Source organism: Mycothermus thermophilus (genome assembly GCF_041956435.1).
Source record: "Mycothermus thermophilus strain CBS 625.91 unplaced genomic scaffold VTJ04scaffold_1, whole genome shotgun sequence".
Lineage (NCBI taxonomy): Eukaryota > Fungi > Ascomycota > Sordariomycetes > Sordariales > Chaetomiaceae > Mycothermus > Mycothermus thermophilus.
The window spans coordinates 5252095-5271773 of record NW_027191427.1 but is presented as its reverse complement, the minus strand read 5'-3'; the positions used below and the strand labels follow the sequence as shown (position 1 = coordinate 5271773).

The 19679-nt window shown below is 57.9% G+C and overlaps 12 protein-coding genes across 12 annotated transcripts; 7 read left to right on the top strand and 5 right to left on the bottom strand.

Annotated features, from left to right (window-relative positions):
• Nucleotides 1-210: 210 nt before the first annotated feature.
• VTJ04DRAFT_1973 (uncharacterized protein) lies at nt 211-732 on the bottom strand (the record flags this gene model as incomplete). The annotated part of the gene is made up of 2 exons (XM_069359719.1): nt 211-669; nt 730-732. The coding sequence occupies 2 exons, from the start codon at nt 730-732 to the stop codon at nt 211-213; spliced, it is 462 nt and encodes a 153-aa protein (XP_069224581.1).
• A 339-nt stretch (nt 733-1071) lies between these two features.
• VTJ04DRAFT_1972 (uncharacterized protein) lies at nt 1072-1781 on the top strand (the record flags this gene model as incomplete). The annotated part of the gene is made up of 2 exons (XM_069359718.1): nt 1072-1522; nt 1606-1781. 2 exons carry the CDS (start codon nt 1072-1074, stop codon nt 1779-1781), a joined length of 627 nt encoding a protein of 208 aa, XP_069224580.1.
• Nucleotides 1782-1837: 56 nt separating this feature from the next.
• On the bottom strand, nt 1838-2125 carry VTJ04DRAFT_1971 (uncharacterized protein; the record flags this gene model as incomplete). The annotated part of the gene is made up of 2 exons (XM_069359717.1): nt 1838-2045; nt 2094-2125. 2 exons carry the CDS (start codon nt 2123-2125, stop codon nt 1838-1840), a joined length of 240 nt encoding a protein of 79 aa, XP_069224579.1.
• Nucleotides 2126-3009: 884 nt separating this feature from the next.
• Nucleotides 3010-4326, top strand: VTJ04DRAFT_1970 (uncharacterized protein; the record flags this gene model as incomplete). Its single annotated transcript, XM_069359716.1, has 1 exon — nt 3010-4326. One exon carries the CDS (start codon nt 3010-3012, stop codon nt 4324-4326), a length of 1317 nt encoding a protein of 438 aa, XP_069224578.1.
• A 571-nt stretch (nt 4327-4897) lies between these two features.
• On the bottom strand, nt 4898-5603 carry VTJ04DRAFT_1969 (uncharacterized protein; the record flags this gene model as incomplete). Its single annotated transcript, XM_069359714.1, has 2 exons — nt 4898-5263; nt 5328-5603. The coding sequence occupies 2 exons, from the start codon at nt 5601-5603 to the stop codon at nt 4898-4900; spliced, it is 642 nt and encodes a 213-aa protein (XP_069224577.1).
• A 1062-nt stretch (nt 5604-6665) lies between these two features.
• VTJ04DRAFT_1968 (uncharacterized protein) lies at nt 6666-9914 on the top strand (the record flags this gene model as incomplete). The annotated part of the gene is made up of 4 exons (XM_069359713.1): nt 6666-6842; nt 6907-7626; nt 7688-8759; nt 8821-9914. The coding sequence occupies 4 exons, from the start codon at nt 6666-6668 to the stop codon at nt 9912-9914; spliced, it is 3063 nt and encodes a 1020-aa protein (XP_069224576.1).
• Nucleotides 9915-10765: 851 nt separating this feature from the next.
• Nucleotides 10766-12601, top strand: VTJ04DRAFT_1967 (uncharacterized protein; the record flags this gene model as incomplete). The annotated part of the gene is made up of 1 exon (XM_069359712.1): nt 10766-12601. The coding sequence occupies one exon, from the start codon at nt 10766-10768 to the stop codon at nt 12599-12601; it is 1836 nt and encodes a 611-aa protein (XP_069224575.1).
• Nucleotides 12602-13239: 638 nt separating this feature from the next.
• On the bottom strand, nt 13240-14226 carry VTJ04DRAFT_1966 (uncharacterized protein; the record flags this gene model as incomplete). Its single annotated transcript, XM_069359711.1, has 3 exons — nt 13240-13588; nt 13641-13861; nt 13921-14226. 3 exons carry the CDS (start codon nt 14224-14226, stop codon nt 13240-13242), a joined length of 876 nt encoding a protein of 291 aa, XP_069224574.1.
• A 1085-nt stretch (nt 14227-15311) lies between these two features.
• VTJ04DRAFT_1965 (uncharacterized protein) lies at nt 15312-15533 on the top strand (the record flags this gene model as incomplete). Its single annotated transcript, XM_069359710.1, has 1 exon — nt 15312-15533. The coding sequence occupies one exon, from the start codon at nt 15312-15314 to the stop codon at nt 15531-15533; it is 222 nt and encodes a 73-aa protein (XP_069224573.1).
• Nucleotides 15534-15549: 16 nt separating this feature from the next.
• On the bottom strand, nt 15550-17213 carry VTJ04DRAFT_1964 (uncharacterized protein; the record flags this gene model as incomplete). Its single annotated transcript, XM_069359709.1, has 2 exons — nt 15550-16167; nt 16230-17213. 2 exons carry the CDS (start codon nt 17211-17213, stop codon nt 15550-15552), a joined length of 1602 nt encoding a protein of 533 aa, XP_069224572.1.
• Nucleotides 17214-17531: 318 nt separating this feature from the next.
• On the top strand, nt 17532-18492 carry VTJ04DRAFT_1963 (uncharacterized protein; the record flags this gene model as incomplete). The annotated part of the gene is made up of 3 exons (XM_069359708.1): nt 17532-17844; nt 18386-18391; nt 18449-18492. The coding sequence occupies 3 exons, from the start codon at nt 17532-17534 to the stop codon at nt 18490-18492; spliced, it is 363 nt and encodes a 120-aa protein (XP_069224571.1).
• A 15-nt stretch (nt 18493-18507) lies between these two features.
• VTJ04DRAFT_1962 (uncharacterized protein) lies at nt 18508-19455 on the top strand (the record flags this gene model as incomplete). Its single annotated transcript, XM_069359707.1, has 1 exon — nt 18508-19455. The coding sequence occupies one exon, from the start codon at nt 18508-18510 to the stop codon at nt 19453-19455; it is 948 nt and encodes a 315-aa protein (XP_069224570.1).
• Nucleotides 19456-19679: the final 224 nt, after the last annotated feature.

Sequence of the window (19679 nt, the reverse complement as noted above, 5' to 3'; positions counted from 1 at the left end):
CCCCCCCCCCCCCCCCCACTGAAGATCCCTTGTGGCATAACCGCACGCCTGCTGATATCTCGTTTTCCGGCCTCGTGTATATTATCCCTTCCCAAAGTCCCAGTACGCCCATGAGAACCTTGATGTGTATGTCCCATAATAGGCGATAACTGAACTGCCTGAATACCCAGCCAAATCTCCCTCAGCCAGCTACCTACTCAAAGACCTTCCTCACTCCATACTCGCCGTCTCCTCCGGCGGCGTCGGCACCACCACGTGGAACTCCGCGTTCGCCTCGTCTTCGCCCTCCCCCACAAACGCGAACGCCACCGAACTCAGGTCCGTCACCCCCTTCTTCCCCAACGTATCTTCCGGCCGAGCCTTCAAATTCTTCCACCCCGATGCAAGGTCTGAGGCGTTACGGGGCAGCGCGTAGGCAATGCGCACATTGGCATCGTCGGCGGCGGGGATGGGTGTTTTCTCTTCAACGTCTGGCAGACCCGGCGGTCTCGGGAGCGCGGAAGGGGCTTGGCGCAGACCGTCCGGGTAGCGGTTGCGCAGAATGGAGAGGAGTTCGGTGGTGAGTTGTTGGAAGGTCCAGGTGATATCGGCGAGGATGAAGATGACGTGGGGCCCGTAGCGGAGGCGGATGGAGATTGTTGGGTCGTCGATGGCTCTGAGCTTGGGGGGCTGGGATAGGTCAGGGAGGGGTGTTGGTGGTGGGAGAGGAGGGTCGGGAGGGAGACTTACCATGGCTGGTCGGCTGGCTGGTTGGTGGTGTTTTTCTCAAAATGATTGGGAAAAGAGAATAAAGGATCCGGGAGGTTTCAGGGTCGAAGTTGTTCAATTACTTTGTTTTACAGAGAACCAAACAAAAGGCATCCAGAAATGCTGATAGTTCACATGGAGCTCTGGTGATGGAGGGGCCAAGACCCACAGCGGCAGGCAGCAGGGAGCTTGGGCCACCCGGACCCGTGCCGTCATTTTTTGCTGGGCCCCTCCAAAAAATCGCAGACCATCATTTGACTGAGCATCGCGATGGACAGCCGTCAAGCACCACCACCAGAGATCGACTAACCCCCAAGACACGCGATGGCCTCCACGGACGACAAGGGCCGCTCGCGGCTCTACATCGAGCCTCCGCCGAATCTCACCCGCGAAGAATTCGAGGCATTGTGCCAGGAGTCGCGCCTTTCCCTGCCCACCGCGATCCGCATCCCCGTCGCCACAACTCTGTCCTTCATGACCGGACTCGTGTTGGGCGCCACCCAGGGTAGCAAGATGGCCGGACTCCGGTTCCGAGCCGAGCACGCCCACAAGCTTCCGACCAGCACGACGGGATGGTATCTGTACCACAAGAGCAAGAACTACCAGATGATGTTCGGCGGCATCAAGGAGGGCGTCAAGATGGGGTTGAAGGTGTCCTTTTGGACCACGGCCATGTTCAGTCTCGAAGCCATGTTTGACGAATATCGCGGCACGGCCGACATATTCAACACCATCACCTCATGTGTCACCGTGGCCGGCGGGTTTAGTCTTTGGAGTATGGCCTCCCGTTGCGAACCTGTGCCATAAGCCATGCTCTGGGTGTCTCTTTTGCTGACGTAGAATACCTATCCACGGCAGACCGGTTTTCGCTACCCATGACTGCGCGTACGACAAAGTTCGCCCTCGTCGCTGGGCTCGTGTACGGCGGCCTCCAGGACGCGTTGGGCGTTGCTCGTGGCCGGCCGATTGGATATATTGACTGGATCCGTACGCAACTGGGCTTTCCGCGACAACAGCTGCCGAAGAAGCAGTAGACGAAGCGAGACGAGTCACCTGCGCATATTGATCCACTACTCCGTACGCAGCACCATTAACCGGTGGCTTTGCTGGAGGGCGGGCCGCCGTCTTGAAGACGAAACCGGAGCTGTTCTTCTTTCCCTGTCCGCCAGACACCTATCGGGGACAATAGCAGGACCTGGCACCGTGGCCGGCGCTCAGGGGCAAAGTACCCCTCGTTGGGTCTACTCACGGCCGGAGGCAGGACTTGGGTCGCGTGACCTGCCCCGAGTCCCCGGGCCCTGGTGTCGACGAGCTAGCTGCGCCGATACCAGCCGACGGGAACTGACCGGTCCCCCACAACGGATGGGTTGCGCTGCATAATTTGAAAGGAACACATAACGTTCCCCGCGCTATCTTGAAGTCTCAGCATGCAAGTCGCAGACATGAGAAGTCGGGGTTGTCGGCTGCTGACGATACCCGATATCCAAGCTTCTGGTTGCGTCCCGGGCCGTCTCTTGTTTGGTTGATCTGGGAGGGGCTTGGCGTGGAGGGCCCCGCCTAGATTGCGTTGTGGAGCCGCCGAAATGCCGGCAGTGGCCAAGAGGGTCGAGATAAGCTGCCACCAGCGCGGCTATCTGCGGGATTCCAAGTTCAGGGCCCGCGATAGCATCATGGCTCTGCATCGCAAACCAAGGAACAAAGGCAAGTCCGGGGCAGCTTCCGGACGAACTGCGCCAGCACCGGCGTATTGGCAGGTTTATGGCATTGGTTGCGCTGCCCGGTTCCACTGGCTCGAACTGCGATACCGGGGAGGAGGAGTTGAGACCAAGGAAGGTTGGGGCAGCCGATTGTGTACAAGTATATCTTGACCATCTCGCCTCACTGGCTCTGGTTGTTGGACCTTTGATGTCAACAGGACTGTAAACCAGAATCTTCTCTTATAGCACATTACGTTTCCAACCAAGAGAGATCGCCATATTCGGTCCCATGAACCCTGCTTCCCGGTCCCTCCGCGGGGCCCTGCCAGTATGCCGCGTACGCAGCCAACTGCCTGTCGCGGCTACATCCGCTGTCGTCTTGTCACATACATCCGGCCGGCTTCACTTCACTCATTCACAACCATATGTACAATCGAAAAGACAGGCGTCCACAACAACGCGATCTCTACACTCATCTTCCAACCAGGCAGCTCCGTCAACCCCGGTCACATTGACCAGCGCGATCGCCATGTCCCAACCGCCATCAGAGCAACCCGCGCCCGCGATGGCGTCACAATTACCACCATCACCCTTGGCCGTGCTCCCGCTCACCAACGTCCTCCGGTCGTTGATGACCACGACCATATCCTCATCACCTCTCCTTCTTCCGCCGTCTCTCGCGGTCATGTCTGTGCTTGCCAACACCACCCAGCCAATTCTCAACCCCGACAACAACCCTGTCCTCCGCCTGTTCCTCAAAAAGACTTTCTACGCCCAGTTCTGCGCCGGCGAAAACGCCGCCGAGGTCCAGCAAACCATCAATTCCCTCAAGCAGATGGGCTTCGGCGGCGTCATCCTGGGCTACGCGCGCGAAGTCGTCCTCACCGAGGCGCAAATGAAGGACCTCTCCTCGTGCGCCTCGGGCGCCGTCGCCGAGGAATGCATCCGCAACGAAATCACCCCCTGGGCGGAGGGCACCCTGCAGACCGTCCGCCTCGCCGAGCCTGGCGACTTTGTCGCGCTCAAGTTCACCGGCGCCGGCCGCCAGGCTCTGTTCGCCCTCTCCCGGCGCGAACCGCCCACCCCGGCCCTGGCGTCCGCCATCGACGAGATCTGCCAGCTCGCGGCGTCGCGCGGCGTCCGGCTGTTGTTGGATGCGGAACAGCAGGCGCTGCAGCCCGGGATTGATGACTGGTCCCTGGACCTCATGAGCAGATACAACCCCGCCGACCGCCCCGTCGTGTACGGCACGTACCAGGCGTATCTGAAATCCACGCCCGCGACGCTGGCGAGGCATCTCGCTGCCGCCAAGGAAGGCGGGTTCGCGCTGGGCGTGAAGCTGGTGCGCGGGGCGTATTTGGGGTCGGATCCACGGCATCTGATTCACGACACGAAGGAGGATACGGATAGGGCGTATGATGGGGTGGCGGAGGCGTTGTTGAGGAGGAGGTGGAACGAGGTGCTCCGTCCCGTGGAGGGGGAGAGCGATGGTGGGTTTGCGAATGTGGGTGTCGTGCTGGCGACGCATAACCGTACTTCGGTGCTGCGGGCGCAGGATATCATCGCCGAACTGGGCTCTGGAGGCAGCAGCAATGTGCCGGATGTGGCATTTGCGCAGTTGCAGGGCATGGCGGATGAAGTGAGCTGCGAGCTGATGGCGCGCGCCAGCAGCAGCAGTAACGCGGGTGGAAATGGGCAAGCGGCGGCGTCGCCACGCGTGTACAAGTACCTGGTCTGGGGCTCGACGGGGGAGTGCATGAAGTACCTCCTGCGGCGGGCACATGAGAACCGGGATGCGGTGCAGAGGACGAGGGATGGAAGGGAGGCCATGAAGACGGAGTTAGTTAGGAGGTTGAAGGGGGCGTTGGGGCTTTCGGGATGATAGGAGGGTTTATACACGGGGAACATTTGATGGCGTTGGATTCGGGGATGGTTGGGTTTGGCATTTTGATGAGCTTGAGGGTTCATGACATGAGAGCGGCACAGAGGGATGGCGTTTGGGTATGAGCTTTTGCTTTTATAGGATTTGACATCTTGAGCGTTTTGGGTTCAGCTGTTTTAGTCCTCCATTACAACATACATGGTAACGGGTAGCGAAGTCATGAACATGATGTTCCATCATAGCCCCCCTTAACAATGGATGAGATGATTGACTTCAAGTATTTGGTCTCCCGGGTTGGGTGAGATCATATATCCCACGTATGGTGACGCATCACGCTTGTCCTGGGCTTCAGCCCTCAACTCTCAGCTCTCACGAGACGCCTCTTTTGGTCTCGCCAACCGCGATGACGGAGCTACACAAGATATCAACGATGTGGTCGGGGATATTCTCGTCCTCGGTGACCGGGTATTGCAGTAAAATTGAGTCAAGTCCATCTCACCCCCAAATCTATTGGGTCTTTCCCCGCGCAACGCTCAAGCAAACACCAACCCTGCTGTCCTCTAGCATCCCATCACAACCCTTTCAACGCCATGCCCATCACAGCCAACTTCTCCTCTTGCCGTCTCCTCTCCGTCTCGTCCTTGCAACCGGCCAGCGCTGGAACACCGTTGAGGCGGTAGTATTTGCGCACCTTGGGCCAGTCGGTCAAGGAGGCGAGGTTCTCGTCGGAGAGCTCTGCTGGAGTGCCCTTGACGTGGGTGGTGAGGTGAGTCCAGATGGATTGCTGGTCCTGACTTGGTTGTTGTTGTTGCTGTTGTTGTTCAGGTGAGGGTGTTGTAGTTGAAGGTGCTGCTGAAGGTGGTGTCACAATTTTGATGACGATCAGGTCTTTTGTTTTGCCTGGCGTGATACCCCAGCGACGGTAGGCGTCTGCGATCTGGGGAGGGTGAGTAATGAGAACTGAAAGACTTGGCGTAGAAAGGAGAGGGGGTAGGAAATACATTGTTGTTGGTATTAAACGAGACGACCGTCTCGGAGTGGACATTTGGGGTTCGCAGGGTGCCAGTTAATAGGGAGTTGATGGCGGCATAGACGGCAGAAAGCACGTGGAGGCGTGAGATGACCGAGGAGGCGTCGATGAAGGCGAACTCGAAGTCGGGGTTGCGGGCGAGTAATTGAGATTGTAGGAAGTCGGCATTAGTGACATCGCGGAAGAGAGCGGCGTAGACGTGGATGTTGGAGGGGACGTGTTCGAGCTGGATCTTTTCAAGTGTCATGGTTGATGTTGAGGTGGAGGTTGAGGATGAGGATGAAGATGAGGGCGAAGAGAGACCTTTGGACCAGGTGATGCCCATTCAAGCTTTGATTGTCTAATTTCTTGTAAATATCAAGTTGGGCTTTTCTCCAGAATGTTGATTGTGTAAGATGCTGGTATCTCTCAGGTAGGTATGAGTGTGAGTTCTTTGTCAAGGCGATGAAAGAACTTGGATGTTTGGAGGGGCATGGCGGGGTATTTCTCTCAGTCAACCCTAACCCAGACCCAGCAGCAACATGCATTGCCATTTTGGGTTCTTGTGCCGCATTTGCGTTGCGTTCCGTTTCTCCATTTCATTGCTCTCGCCTATCACGTTCACGTTCACTTTCCGTCTTGCCTTGCCCAAGTGGCCTTCGCGCCGGCAAACCCCTGTCTTTCTTTCTGTGCGTGGCTGACCCGAGCAAGACGAACCGAGTGCACAGAACCCAGCATTTTGGGAGCCGGGCGTCGTCCGGACATTTCCCAGGTCCCGAATGCCCTGCCCGCTGCCCTGTCAATCCAAGAACGGCAAATTCCCTGGCCGCTGCAGCCTGCAGGTCGAACCACTCACTGCTGGCGCCACTGTGTTGGCTGCTGTGCCCCCTGAAGCCCTGAAGTCCAGGCCCCCAAGACCAAGAGATCAGAGAGGCTGGGAGCCGCGGCATTCTCCATCCCATCACCACATCACCGCCGACCACCATCGGCAAACCCCGAGACGTGTATCACCGCACTCATCCGGTTCCGCGACCCGTCGGCCGCACCACCACCGTTGCCGTCGCTGTCGCCGTCGTCGCGGAGGCCACAAAGAGTCAGATTCCCGAATCAGTCGACCTCCTCGACGCGTTGTGTCGACTTCGAGGTCGCCCGTCGCGGACCGTGTTCAATTGAAGCCGCCCCATCACCCGACGCACCATCGCGCTCCCCAACCTGCTCTGACGGGCGACAGCCCGCACGGCGCCCTCGTCTTGTTCGCGTCGGCGCCGTTGTGCTCTGCGACCCCCGTGCACTGCATCGCATTGCATCGCCGAATACATAAATACCCATCATGCCGCAAGCCCGCGCACCGAAACGGCCCAGCGACGCTGGTGATGGCCCCGCCGACGGCGCCCCGGCCCCCAAGAAGGCGACGCGCACTGATCGCGGGCCCGAGGACTTCTCCAGCGTCGTCAAGACAAAGCTGCAGTCGTACACAAGAACAGGGCAAGCTTGCGATCGCTGCAAGGTGCGTGCATCGACCTGCGCATACCCATTGATGACCCGGTACTGACCCTCTTTCTCTCTCGCAGGTCCGCAAGATTCGCTGCGATGCTCTCCCCGAGGGTTGCTCTCACTGCACCTCCCAGAATCTCGAGTGCTATGTCACCGACCGCGTCACTGGTCGCACCGAGCGCCGGGGCTATCTGCAGCAGCTCGAGCGTGAGAAGGGAGCTATGCTCGTCCACATCCGGGAGCTCGAAAAGCTCCTTGAAGCCTACGGCGTCGAAGTGCGGCCCTGGCAGTTCCCTGGCTACACCACAACCTACCCCGCGACGCCTGCTTTTGACGCCACGGGCAATCCGATCGCCAACCCCTCGGCTAAGGACCAGTGGCACCAGGTCGGCCTAGTCTGGGTCAAGAACAGCAGCGCAAAACCTCCCCAACACCTCGGGCCTTACCGCCCTTACACCTCCATGGCCACCAGGCCCAAGGAGAGCTTCCTCGGCGTCGCGGCCGATAGTTCTCCTCTCAGCTCCATCAAGGGAACAAAGCTGTCCATCCTCGGGACCACCATCGATATCACCTCCTTCGACGGTCTGGACATGGACGAGCCGCCGCCTGATGTCCCCATCGGTTCCCCCTTATACAACAAATCCTTCCAGGCTTTCCTCCAATCTGTCTGCAACGTCCATCCCATCCAAAACGTTGAGCTACCCGCCAAGAAGGACGCCATCACTTATGCGGAGTGGTACTTCCTCATGGTCTCGCCTTTCCTCCCCATCCTTCACAAGCCATCTTTTCTTCAGTTGGTAAGCTATTCTCCCCTCAGGCATGCATTGAACAGGACGCCGAGACTGACTTGTCTGTTAGTTGACGCGCATCTACGATGACCCGAGTTTTAAACCGTCGGTCGAGGACCTCGTCATCGTCCACATGGTCTTCGCCACTATCTACTTCCAGTACGGCGTGCGTAACCGCGAGCAGCCGGAGCAGTATGCCCAGTTGAATGACTTGTCCAACAAGCACTATCACTGGAGTTTGAGCAAATTCTGGGAATTGGCCGGCTCCCAGAAGTTCACAGCTGTCCAAGCCATGGCCATGATCGTTTCACACACCCGGAGCTTTCCCAAGCCAGGATGCTCTGTGGCCCTAGCCACCGTTGCCTTCTCCAAGGCGATCCAGTTGAACTTACATCGGGCCGTCAAGATTCCTAACGGCGGCACGACGCTTGAGAACGAGGTGCGAAAGCGCGTCTGGTGGGCCATCGTAGCCATCTTGTCTACCCTCAATGGCCGCCTCGGCCGCCCCATGCCCATCTCCCTCGAGGAGTTTGACGTGGACTTCCCCATCCCCATCAACGACGAGTACATTGGCGAAAACGGTATCCTGGATCCGTCCAAGATCGGCTACTGCAACTGGCACGTCGGGCTCATGGGATTCAAGGCGACACCGCTCTTCATGGAGATGTACTCCAAGATCTACAGCGTGCGGCGCGACCCTACCAAATATGTTGAGGTAGTGACACAACTCGAGGAAGCCCATCGCGCTCTGCTTGACGAGCTTCCCGACGAGTTGCGCCTGGACAAGTGCGAGCCGACCCATCAGATCTTTGCGCTGTACACTCAGGCTTTCATGCTCGAGTTCACACTCTGTCTCCGGCATCCCTCGGTTTGCATGACGGACGATCCCAAGTTCTGCGCCGACAACGCCCGCATCTGCGAAGAGACGGCCAAGAAGCTGCTCTCGGTGGTGAGCACATTGCTTAAGAAGAAATCGCTCGATACCACGTGGTACCAGTTCGCCGTGTATGTCGGAGCTGTTTTCACCACCCTCATGGCCCACTGGCAGCGGCGGTTTACGACCACGCCCGCTGAGCTGAACGAATTGCGCAACGACATGTCGCTGTGGCTAAGCATTATTGGCGAGATAGGCGGTCTTATGGGTAAGCCTGTTGGAGGATTTGCTGATTTTTCATTCAGGCTGCTGACACTCGACGGGTTTAGGGACGGGCCATCGGATCGCCAGCGAGGTAGCCACCGTGATCGACCGCACCATCAATTGGATCGAGCAAGACATGAATCGCAAGCCGCCAACCCCCACGGCTCAACAACCATTACCGACGTACCCGGCCACAGCAATGAAACAGAGGCCCGATAGCCCTCTTGTGCCAAACAGCACGCCAGCCGCTGCCTCGGAACCCCGAAGTGCCGGTGCGCCCAACGGTGCTGCCGCGTACTATGACCCTCAGACAGGGCCCGGTCCTCGCGCGCCTTCATACCCGCCACTTGCATACAGTGATCATCAAGGGCAGCAGCATCCGCAGCAACAGCAGCAGCAACATCATCATCATCATCAACAACAACAGCCTGGCGGACCACCAATGGCACAGAACGGGAGCAACGGCACAAGTGAAACCAACTACCTCTACGCCGCCGCATCAGCAGCAACCGCAGCGGCCGCGGTCGCCAACGCCAGCCAGCCGCCCATGGACCAAGCAGCCGCCGCGGCCGCCGCAGTTCAGCAAAACCCTCTCGTCGCGTTCGCTTCCCAGGCCACGCAGCACGTGGCAAGCCAACAGGCCGCCGCGCTCGCTGCTGCTGCCGCTGCTGCTGCTGCCACAAATGACCCGTGGCAGGGCGGCGCGCCGCATCAACACCAACACCATCCCCACCCGACACACATCCTCCCGTCACATCCCGCGCCGAACCCTGCGGCCGCCTGGCAGGACTGGACGAACGCTATCCAGGACACGCACGCCCACGCCAACACTCTGTTGACGTTGAACGCGGGGAGACAGGCTGGCGACGCTGCTGCTGCTGCTGCGGCGGCGGCGGCGGCGGCGGCAGCGGTGGCGGCCGCTGGGAATGGTGGTGCTCCCGGCGCCACCGGACCGGGAGGGAATGGCGGCGCGCCGGGAGAGAATCATGGCGCTTCGGGAGCACCGCCGCCGCAACAACAGCAGCAACAACAACAACAACAACATGAGGATGATGGGATGGGGAACGCGGCGGTGGCTGCGGCCGCGGTGCAGGCGGTGGGTCATGGGTCGTGGCCGCTATTGTTGTTTGATGGGAGCGCGGGGGTTAGTGGGCCGTGATGTAGAGGTGGAGGTATCTTGAGATTCGGGGAGAGTTTACATAGAGGGGGATTGATTGTCTCCATGGGGTCTATCAGGTAATCTTGGTTGGGTTTTATTCTTAATCTTGGAGACATGGTTGAGGATCATGGTCTCCTCTGGCTGCCTTCTAGGTGGTCCGAGATTTCTTTTGTCGGCCTGCGAAAGGCAGGAAGGAAGTGAGCAAGCAGCAATCCGGTGGGAGCGGTGGCGTTTATTGAAATGGTCTGCCTGGTCTGTACCTAGTTATGTGTGTATGAGGCAAGGAGTTATGGAGTCAGGGCGGCAACGTCTGTCTGGTATATGGAAGACATACACGGGGACGGGAGCGGTGTTGCTTGTTTGCAACGCTTTATTTGCTTTTCTGGTCTGTCGAGATACTCAGGATTACATGGGTAATCGGCCCTGCCTAGATATGTGGATGGAGATTTAGGCGGGAGTAATTCCTATATTATCTAGGGAATGGAAACAAGTGTGTGAGTAACTACGTAGTAATTCCTGGATCTGCCACGTCTTACATCAATGTGGGTTGTTTGTTGATATGTTTGGGGCCAGGGGCTAAAAAAGGGTCTCGGCTTTCCCCGGCGCCCTCGAGTGCCAAGCAAGCCCCTGCTGTGTCCACCTGCCGTGAAACATGTGAAGCGCGTTTCCTATTTTGTCTCGCTCCTTTTTAAACCTCTTCTCCAACATCGCCGCCATCGTCTGTCGTTATAGTCTCTCCTTTGCTTTCCATGTTCTGGTAGATTTGTTTTAATATTTTCTTCCCGTTTTCTTTTTTTCTGCATTCTCAGGCAGGGGCATAATTTCATGCCCATGCCACTTCGTTGTTCTTGATGACGTCCCCGTCGCTGACCGCGCTGCTCGGCCGCGGCCTTCGCTTCTTGTCTCCCATCGCCTTCCTCCTCACTCTCTACATCTACCTCTATCCGCTCTTTCGATCTTGCGCATTTCCTTTACCGTCCTCGACGGACCCTACCCGCGCCGAGTCTTCTCACGTCGCCTTCCGCGAAACCGCCAAACTCCACCTCCGCGCCGCAGCCGACGCCGCCTCCTTCCTGCCCCCCAACTTCACCGCCACCTACCTCCCGCGAACCCGTCCGCTCGCCCCCTTCCGCCTCCTCGCCCTCGGCGACCCCCAGCTCGAGGGCAGCACCTCCGTCCCTATCGAATACCTCGGCTTCTTCCCGCACGTGCAGAGCCTCTTCCGGCATGCGACGTTTCGGACCGAGCAGCCGTCGCTGCGCTACCGCGTGCGCGCCGTGCTGCACGATGTGGTCGACGTGCTGATGGAGGACGTGTTTGACGCGCTCGAGTCGCTCAGGAAGAAGATTGATTTGTGGGGCAACGATTACTACCTGGCGCACGTGTACCGGACCATGCGCTGGTGGGCGCGGCCGACGCACGTGAGCGTGCTGGGGGATTTGTTGGGGAGTCAGTGGATTGATGACGTGGAGTTTGAGAAGCGGGCGGACAGGTTTTGGAAGAGGGTGTTTAGCGGCGCCGAGAGGTTGCCGGATGGGTTGATGGCGGCGCCGGCGGAGGAGTATGATTTGGCGGGGTTTCTAGGAGAGGTTCCCCCGGTGGTGGAGGAGGGGGCAGAGATTGATGCCGAGTTTGCGGCGGCTACGTCGGCCGAGGCGTGGGAGCGCCGGTTGATCAACGTCGCGGGGAATCATGATATCGGCTACGCCGGGGACTTGACTCCGGAGCGGGCGGCGCGGTTTGAGCGGCGGTTCGGCAAGCTCAACTACGAGCTCCGCTTCGAGCTGCCCGTGCACAACAAGTCCCTCCTCAACGGCCATCCCAACCGCATCCCGCCCGAAATCCGCGTCGTCGTGCTCAACGACATGAACCTCGACACCCCCGCCATCTCGTCCGCCCTGCAGGACGACACCTACACCTTTGTCAACAACGTCATCCGCACGTCGTCGTCCGTCGACCTGCGGGGACATTTTACGCTGATCCTCACCCACATCCCGCTGTACAAGCCCCAGGGTGTCTGCGTGGACGATCCGTATTTCGCGTTTCACGAGCACGACGGCTCCCTGCGCGTGCAGAATCAGCTCAGCGAGCCCGCCTCGCGCGGGTTCCTCGAGGGCATCCTCGGCATGTCGGGCAAGCCGACCGTGCCCGGCCGCGGGATGGGGAGGAGGGGTATTATTTTGAACGGACACGACCATGAGGGGTGCGATGTCTGGCATTACATTAACCAGACCGACACCTCCCCTCCGAAACAATCACAAGAACAGAAACCTTCCGAGGGAGACGCCGCCGCCGCCACCGACGGCAACACGACCCCAACTCCACAACCGCCGGCAGAACCGCAATGGCAAGTCCGCCGCTACCGCCAAGCGCAAAAATCCCGCATCCCTGGCCAACCCGGTGTGCCCGGCGTCCGCGAGGTGACGGTGCGCAGCATGATGGGCGAGTACGGCGGAAACGCTGGGCTGCTGAGCGTCTGGTTCGACGAGCAGGCGTGGGAGTGGCGCGCCGAGTACGCGTCGTGCGCCATGGGCACGCAACACTGGTGGTGGGCGGCGCATATATTGGATTTGATTGTGGTTGTTGGGCTGGCGGTGTTGGGGGTTATTAAGGTGTTTGGATTGGAGGGGAAGTTGGAGGGGAGGAGAGTGGAGGTTGATACAGGGAAGGGGTTGAAGGGGAGGTGATGATACTTGGGAAGAAGGGGAGGAGAGGAGATGTATATGGATAGTGGGTTAGAAATTTGGTAGTTTGGGTGTAGAAGTTGAGGGAATACAATTGGCTCCAAAAACCACCTAGATATCGGCATTGCCTTTGCTCTTTTGCGGGTAAATTGCTCCTCCACAATATTCCAATCATTTGTTGCTCTCTGGTGGTCCAGATTTCGGCTCAGGGGTTTGTTTACTTATTTCCGAGTTGGTTAAAAGACCCACGCGTTATGAGATTCGACCATCGAAGGATTACAACATTGTCAAGCACTCAGACAGTAATCGAAGAACAAATGATGTCGTGATCAAGTCGAGATGAGAGTCGAAAAATGTCAAACCGAGTGACCGGCCCTGCCTCGTTTCGTCTTTCTTGTGTCATCTTGCATCCATCCAAATGATACAATCTTTCCGTCAACCTCTCTTTCCCTTCTTCCCTCTCTCACATGATGTCCAGAAAGCAAAGGTCTCAGTGGCCAATGCAGTTCGCGACACTAATATCCCGAACCAAATCAGTAAGAGCGACATCATCGCGTGTCAGCGAGTATTTGCCTAAACTCCCTTCTAGTCGGGCTGACAGGTGACTAGGGAGTAGCAGAGTGGGATATATGTTGTAGCACTTACGCCCACATGCTGCCCTCAGCAAGCGCGGCGTGCAGACAAGCGTGCAGCGGCGGCCGCTCGTTAGCATCCGACGCATGGTGATGACTATCGTTGTAGCCGTTGGAGGAGTGGGCTTGGTCTTGCTGTTGCTCCTGCATCTTCATATCCCGCTGGTTGATGCGGTTATGATGTTGTTGTTGCTGCCGATTCGTGTCAGACATATCCTCGTGGCAATTGTGCCGTTTCGAAACCATCTTTTGGTCCATCTTGTTCTTGTCGTCCATCATCGTCATCATCATCATCTGGTCGTTCATGTTCCAGCCGTCGTTGTCAAATTTGCTGTTGCTGTTGCTGCCCCTTCTCCATCTGCCTTCTTCTGCCGTCAGGAAGGAATGTGACTTTCCCGTAGTTAATCAACAGCTTCTTGGTCTCCGGGTCCATGTCCCGTTGACCCTGGGTCAAGGGATGGTACAATTCCCGCGCGAAGATGGAGAAGTTAGCATCATCCGCCACCTCGGGCATGGTGTGATGACCATCACCGTTCATGTTCCTGTCGACAGTCCGCCGCTCGGCCTTGTTTTGCATCTGCGCCTTGGTCTGGACGGGGTTGGATGATCCCATCATCTCCCATTTGTCGTCCTGGCTGTCTGGTTAGGAGAGGTACATCCAACGTTAATATGATGACGAGGGCTGCTCACGGGATGATTATCAGCCAGATGAGCTTCCTGCTCGTGCGTCTTGCCGTTCAACATGGTGCTCATCTCGTGATCAGAATTCATGAGCTTCTCCATCAACATCATTATCATGGCCTGGGTCATATCTGTCTGGGGCTGCTCATGAGTGTGGGGTTCGAGCATCATGGCGTTCTCGTCCATGCCCATATGCATCTGGCCATCATGTTGAGCCTCGTTGGTCTGGTGAGAATTACCAGATCCCATGGCCGGCAGAGCATTTGCCGAAGTGGCGGCCAGGACGGCCGTGAGCGCAACGCGAGTCAGATGCATGGCGGCGATAGTATGAAGCTTTGAGCGGCTCTGGTGTATCTGAAATGTGAAGTCTGGGTACCGTGATCGTGAAGGATGTCGAGACGAAACAAGGGCGAGGAAAGGCTGGGGAGGGAATCTTATAGACCAACAGGTCAAGAGATACATACCCATCCACGAAGCACGCCATGTTGTTCACGTAGCCTCAAACCGTTGCCCGATCGATGTGCACTACCTGTGCTTAGCTCTCGGGTCAGGCACTCCCATCCATCATCTTCGGTCACACCGAACACGTCACCTTAAGGTTGTGTCGAGTAGTCCTAGGGGTATCTGGTTGCCGAAACCCGGTGGATGGTACGCTCAACATTGTGCACCACGGATCCATAGCTTTGGGCGAATTGTTATAAAAGCCGGTTCTGGGAAGCTCTCTCATTCTTTTCGGTGTTGGCGACATACGCATATTCTCTGAGTGTAAGCTGGCTGTTTGTGACATCTGTGAGTACCATGGCCTCAAGCAGATGACACAGCCAGCAGAGCAAAGGAGAGGGAGGCAGATCAACAGTTCAACGACAAGAAGGAACCAATTCATCGTTATGAATGGAATGCTCAAGGTCGATGGTGGTTTTGGCCTCGACCTAGCCATACGCGATTGTACCCCGAATGACCGAGAATAGATGACACAAAATGTGTCAGGAGGTGGTCATCAAGCTCTGTTTGAACCCGATCTCGAGGGATTTACTCCCTATTGCCTCCCCATGGCACCGGCATCAAGGCTTCCTATTCTGATGGGAACAGAACAGTCCATTCCTGGATACCAAGCCACGCACCGTAACTCATCAAGTCCCTATGACCAAGTATCGGTGTTCGATCTAGGTACCGTCGAACATACATGTACCCCCTGGACTGTCGTTTATGTCGTTCTGTATCCTCAATCTCCAACCCAACCGGCCCGCCAAATCACCCGTACCACATCTCACAACACAGCCCCTTGAACACACCATCCGATCCCGCGAGAACACCAACCTCCGCACACGCCAGAAAAGCCCAGCTACACAGGTTCACGCAGGGTATTGTGTTGTTGTACATTTCGTCAGTTTCCAGAGTATATGATACAGAACCCAGGAGGCATACTCCGTCTTGCTCTCCGGGCAATTATGCGCTCGCTCCCACCCGTATCACCAACCCATACCATCAGTGATTCTTTTTTTTCCCAACCAGCGCCCCTCTTCTCCCACGTAATTCGTACACAGCCTTCGAAACTCGCCCTGCTAATTTCCGGGCGCATCTATCTCTTTTATGCCATAGTGGAGTGTATTCCCATCCGTTAAGTGATCCGAAACTCGCTTATTTGCTCTTGTTATCCCCCGACTCATCCTTATCAGATGTGAACCAGCCAAAGAAGGACGACTTCATGCTCTTCATGGCTTCCTTCTGGGCCTTCTCCATGGCCTCCTGCTCCTCCTTGAGCCACTTCTCGCCGTTCTTGCGGATCTCCTCCTCGAGCATCAGGTAGTTGCGGATACCCCGCTCGCGCGCAATGTCCTGGATCATCTTGCCCTTGGCAAAGGCCTCCTGCGGGTTCTCCTCGCCGTCAGGGGAGACCATGAGGCTCATGTTGCTGGGCTTGAGGCCGATGTGGCTGGCCAACCAGTTGATGCCGCCACCGCGAGCGGCCTTGGCCTGAAGGCGGCGTTGGTGCTCGGCGCGAGCAAGTGCCTCGCGACGGGCGAACTCGGTAGGAATGTGGGTCCCCTCGAAGGACTTGATCACCTTGCGCACATCGTCATACTGCATGGTGTGGATGAACTCGAGGAAGGGGACGAGAGCAACGAGCTCGCTATCCTTGGGGTCGCCCGTCCATTTGGGCAGAATGATGGCGTTCTCTGGCTGGAAGCGCACATGCCTGGGATTCGTATCGATGATGATAACCTTTGACAGGTCACGGTTGAGGTACGAGAGATCCTGGGGGCGAGAAAGTCAGCAAAGGGCTGTTGCATGGGTGAGTCTAAGCATTCGGGACCTACCTTCACAATCTCGCCATCCTTGTACTTGGTCGCCTCACGGAACAGCGGCCACATAATGAAGCGATAGGGGTCGAGCTTGCGGACCAGCGGCTCACCAGTGGCGAAGGGAACAGTGGTGAAGAGGACAATCTCGTAGTACTGGCTCAGGTAATGCAGGAAGTAGTCGACACCCGGCCGCTTCGCGATGCGCCAGCCATGCTCACGCGTCCACTCGCTATGTACAAGCATGTCTTCAAGGCTGATGCACAGAGTGTAAGGCCGCTCGAAGGACGGGTCGGGGTCGGGTAGGAGCTTCTCGAAGGCGGGCTCCTGGTAGTAGGTGACGGTATCGGTCATACGCGCAACAGCACGCTTCCACCAGAGGGTCGGGGTCCAGCCGTTAGGGATGTCGGGCTTCTTCTTGAGCTCCTCCTCCGACCAGTCACGGCCAAGGTAGGCGACACCGAGGACGGAGCCCACGCCGGTCAGGATGAAAGCCCACATGGCCAGCTTCTGGCGCTTGCGTTCCGTGGACGAAACGTAGGCAGAAGCAGGCAGCTCGCCCTTGCCTCTCCCGCGACCACCTCCACCACCAGACTTGGGAGCCTCCTCTTCGCCAGCAGCCTTTTCTGACGCGTTGGCCATCTCATACTCCAGGGTGGAGGGGATGCCCTGGGTAAGGTCGGGGAGCTTGGAGATATCGGGGATGGCATCCTTGTCTGCTTCTTGGGGTGTCGCGGACTGTTCTGGCTCTTGTGGTGATTCTGGAGGGGTCTTGGGTGTTGCGGAGGCGGAGGACTTGGGAGGTTTCGGTGGTTTTTGGGACTGCGAAGCGGGGGGCTGATTGAATCGTGAGCTCGGCGGGGGTTTCGAGTCGCTGGCCATGCACCGGGCCAGGATGCTTGGTGAGGGTCGTGCGCGGAGGGCAGAGAGAGGGGTGGTGGCCTTGAAGGCGGCCGCAGCTCGGAGAGTCGCCGCCGGGCGCACGGCGGCTCTTGATAGCATCATGACCCAATTCGCGCGTTTTGGACGGAGAAGACGGGAAGGAAAGAAGAGACAAAATAAATGCGGAAAGAAAGGGAGAAACGGAATTAACCACGAAGAACCCCTTACAGTCCGGTCGGCGGGGTTGCGAGAATGCGAACGGGATGTCCTGGCCGGCTGGACGTCGAGCCGGCGATGGTGATGGTTGTGAGGTGAATGGTGGTGGTGGTGGATGAAGCTGTGCAAAAAAATCCATATCCACTCTCCAACGTCCCGCCGACCTGACGTTTATCGATTGGAGTTGCAATCCCACAGCCAACCCTCGGGAGCTTCGCCGTCATGATGGAATTTTCCGGGTCCAGCTCCAACCCTGAGCCGCGATACTTCCAGGTCGCCCCACCAATGCGGCCTGCACGAACCATGTTTTGGCATCTTGGCATCCACTGCGGGGATCGGGTCCCTGTCGTCATTGCCGGGTCGGTGCTGAACAACCACTGGACAATGCCCTTCGGCCCCGGACAGTCAGCGGAACAGGCCATTTTGGGCGCTGTCACGCGACTCTCCCGGCCTCCACCAGCCAATTGGCAGCCAATTGCCCCGCCGGCCCGTCTTCGATTCCCATCCATTCCCATGTTTCCCATCTCGGATGCATGTCAGTGGCATCATCCATGTATGAAGTAGGTAAACGGCCGATTCAAATAGAAGACCGATCTACTCCGTTCTCCTTATTCTCCAATTTCCCCTCACGGTTTGCGCGCATATTTGACCACGACACCCATTTTGCCGGCACATCCTTCCTCACCAATTCTCCATATTTCCACTTGACTCCGTCCAGTCGTCGGGCTTTACTCTTCGTCTTCTTTCGCCTCCGTGTCCTCGCCTTTCTTGGCCTCTTCTTAAGAGTCATCGCGTCCTCCCCCTCCTCTCTCCGCTGTCACCGGGACTCTTCCATGTCCCGCTCCCCCGTCCGCGCCAAACTACCACTACTCGCAACATTGCCTGTCATGGCCGCCGCGGATGCATTCTGAGGGTGGCCCATAGTGTCAGTCTGAAGCAGCGCTCGCTATGGGACCACCCTCCGAGTTCTGCCTCCGTGTCAACTCAACGCCAACCATCCGAGTATCCGCGCGCTACCGCCAGTTGTCAATCCAGTACTACCACCAACACACCCATTGAGACGCATTGCGCTTGAGTGAAGAGTAAGTAAAGGCGCCACGCCATCCACGCCAGCTGTCCCTCCACTGACCTTACGCCAGCGAACTTGCAACAGTACCAGTTACACCCTTTCACTACACCATAACTACTACCCACCGAGATGACCCAGAAACGCTCCGCGAGGAAGACGGGCCGCATGGCCCGGAGGGCTGCTCGCCCCGCTCCGATCGAGCCGGTCCCTCCGCCGAAGCATGTTCCGGTCGACCCCCCAACCCCCGTCTCCGACGTCGAGGACGAAGCCAGATATGGCTCCGACTATGACTCCCTCGCTGATCAGATGGACTCTCTCACCCTCTCCCAGCCGGCTGAGATGCTGTGCGGGGATGAGGCTGCCCCTAAGAGGCAATCGAAGCTGAGCTTCTTGGACCTCCCCGCCGAGCTGCGTCTCGAAATCTACCGCCTCCACTTTGAGGGCTGCGACGACATCATCGATATCGATCCGCGCAACCCCAAAGTCCTCAAGAAGAAGTTGGCCATCTTGCGGACCTGCCGCGTCATTTACCAGGAGGCCTCGCATGTCTTCTTCAGTACCCATACCTTCCGCATCTTCCCCACCCAGTCGTTGCAGCTCGCCAAGGTCAAGAAGCCGCTGCTTGCCCGCCTGCCTCCGCACCAGCGCCGGTGCATCCGATCGCTGGAACTGCGCCTCGGCATCGGCTGGGCCCAGCCTCCGCGCAGTTGGGTCGTCAACGACGCCCTCGGCCTTGCCGACTGCGTCAACGTGCGGCACCTGAGCGTCTTCGTCGCCATCGACCCCTCGTGCGACGTCTTCAACGGTTACCGCATTTCGGACGGCTTTTACGAGCGTTTCTGCATGCGCCTGCTGGGCGACATTCTCGTGCAGATGCCTTGGGTCGACCGCGTGTATTTCGACGGCCGCGAAAGCGTGTCCAAGAACGGTCCCATGATGACGGGCCTGCTCAAGGTAACCCGCAGTCTGGGCGTGCAGGTCTGCTGGGGTCCCCAGAGGGGATGGACAGACGGCGATGACACGCCGCCTGCCAGCCCCACGGTTGCTCCGGCTTCGACGGCTATCGCCGCGTTTTAGCCGGGCCCGGCGTAGTTCGGATAAGCTCGTATCAATGCTCGGGAGGATTACACAGCGAGATTATATCTCAGAAACGCGCTTTTATGGACTGATTGCTTCGGATCAGCGCGTTGAGCGTTCAATGTATGAATAGGTACTTCGCCGCTCCTTGTGGTCTCGGTTTGCTGGGCGTTTGCTTTGGTCGGTTACTCATAGTTTTCGCGGAGCGGTCGTGTAACATTACG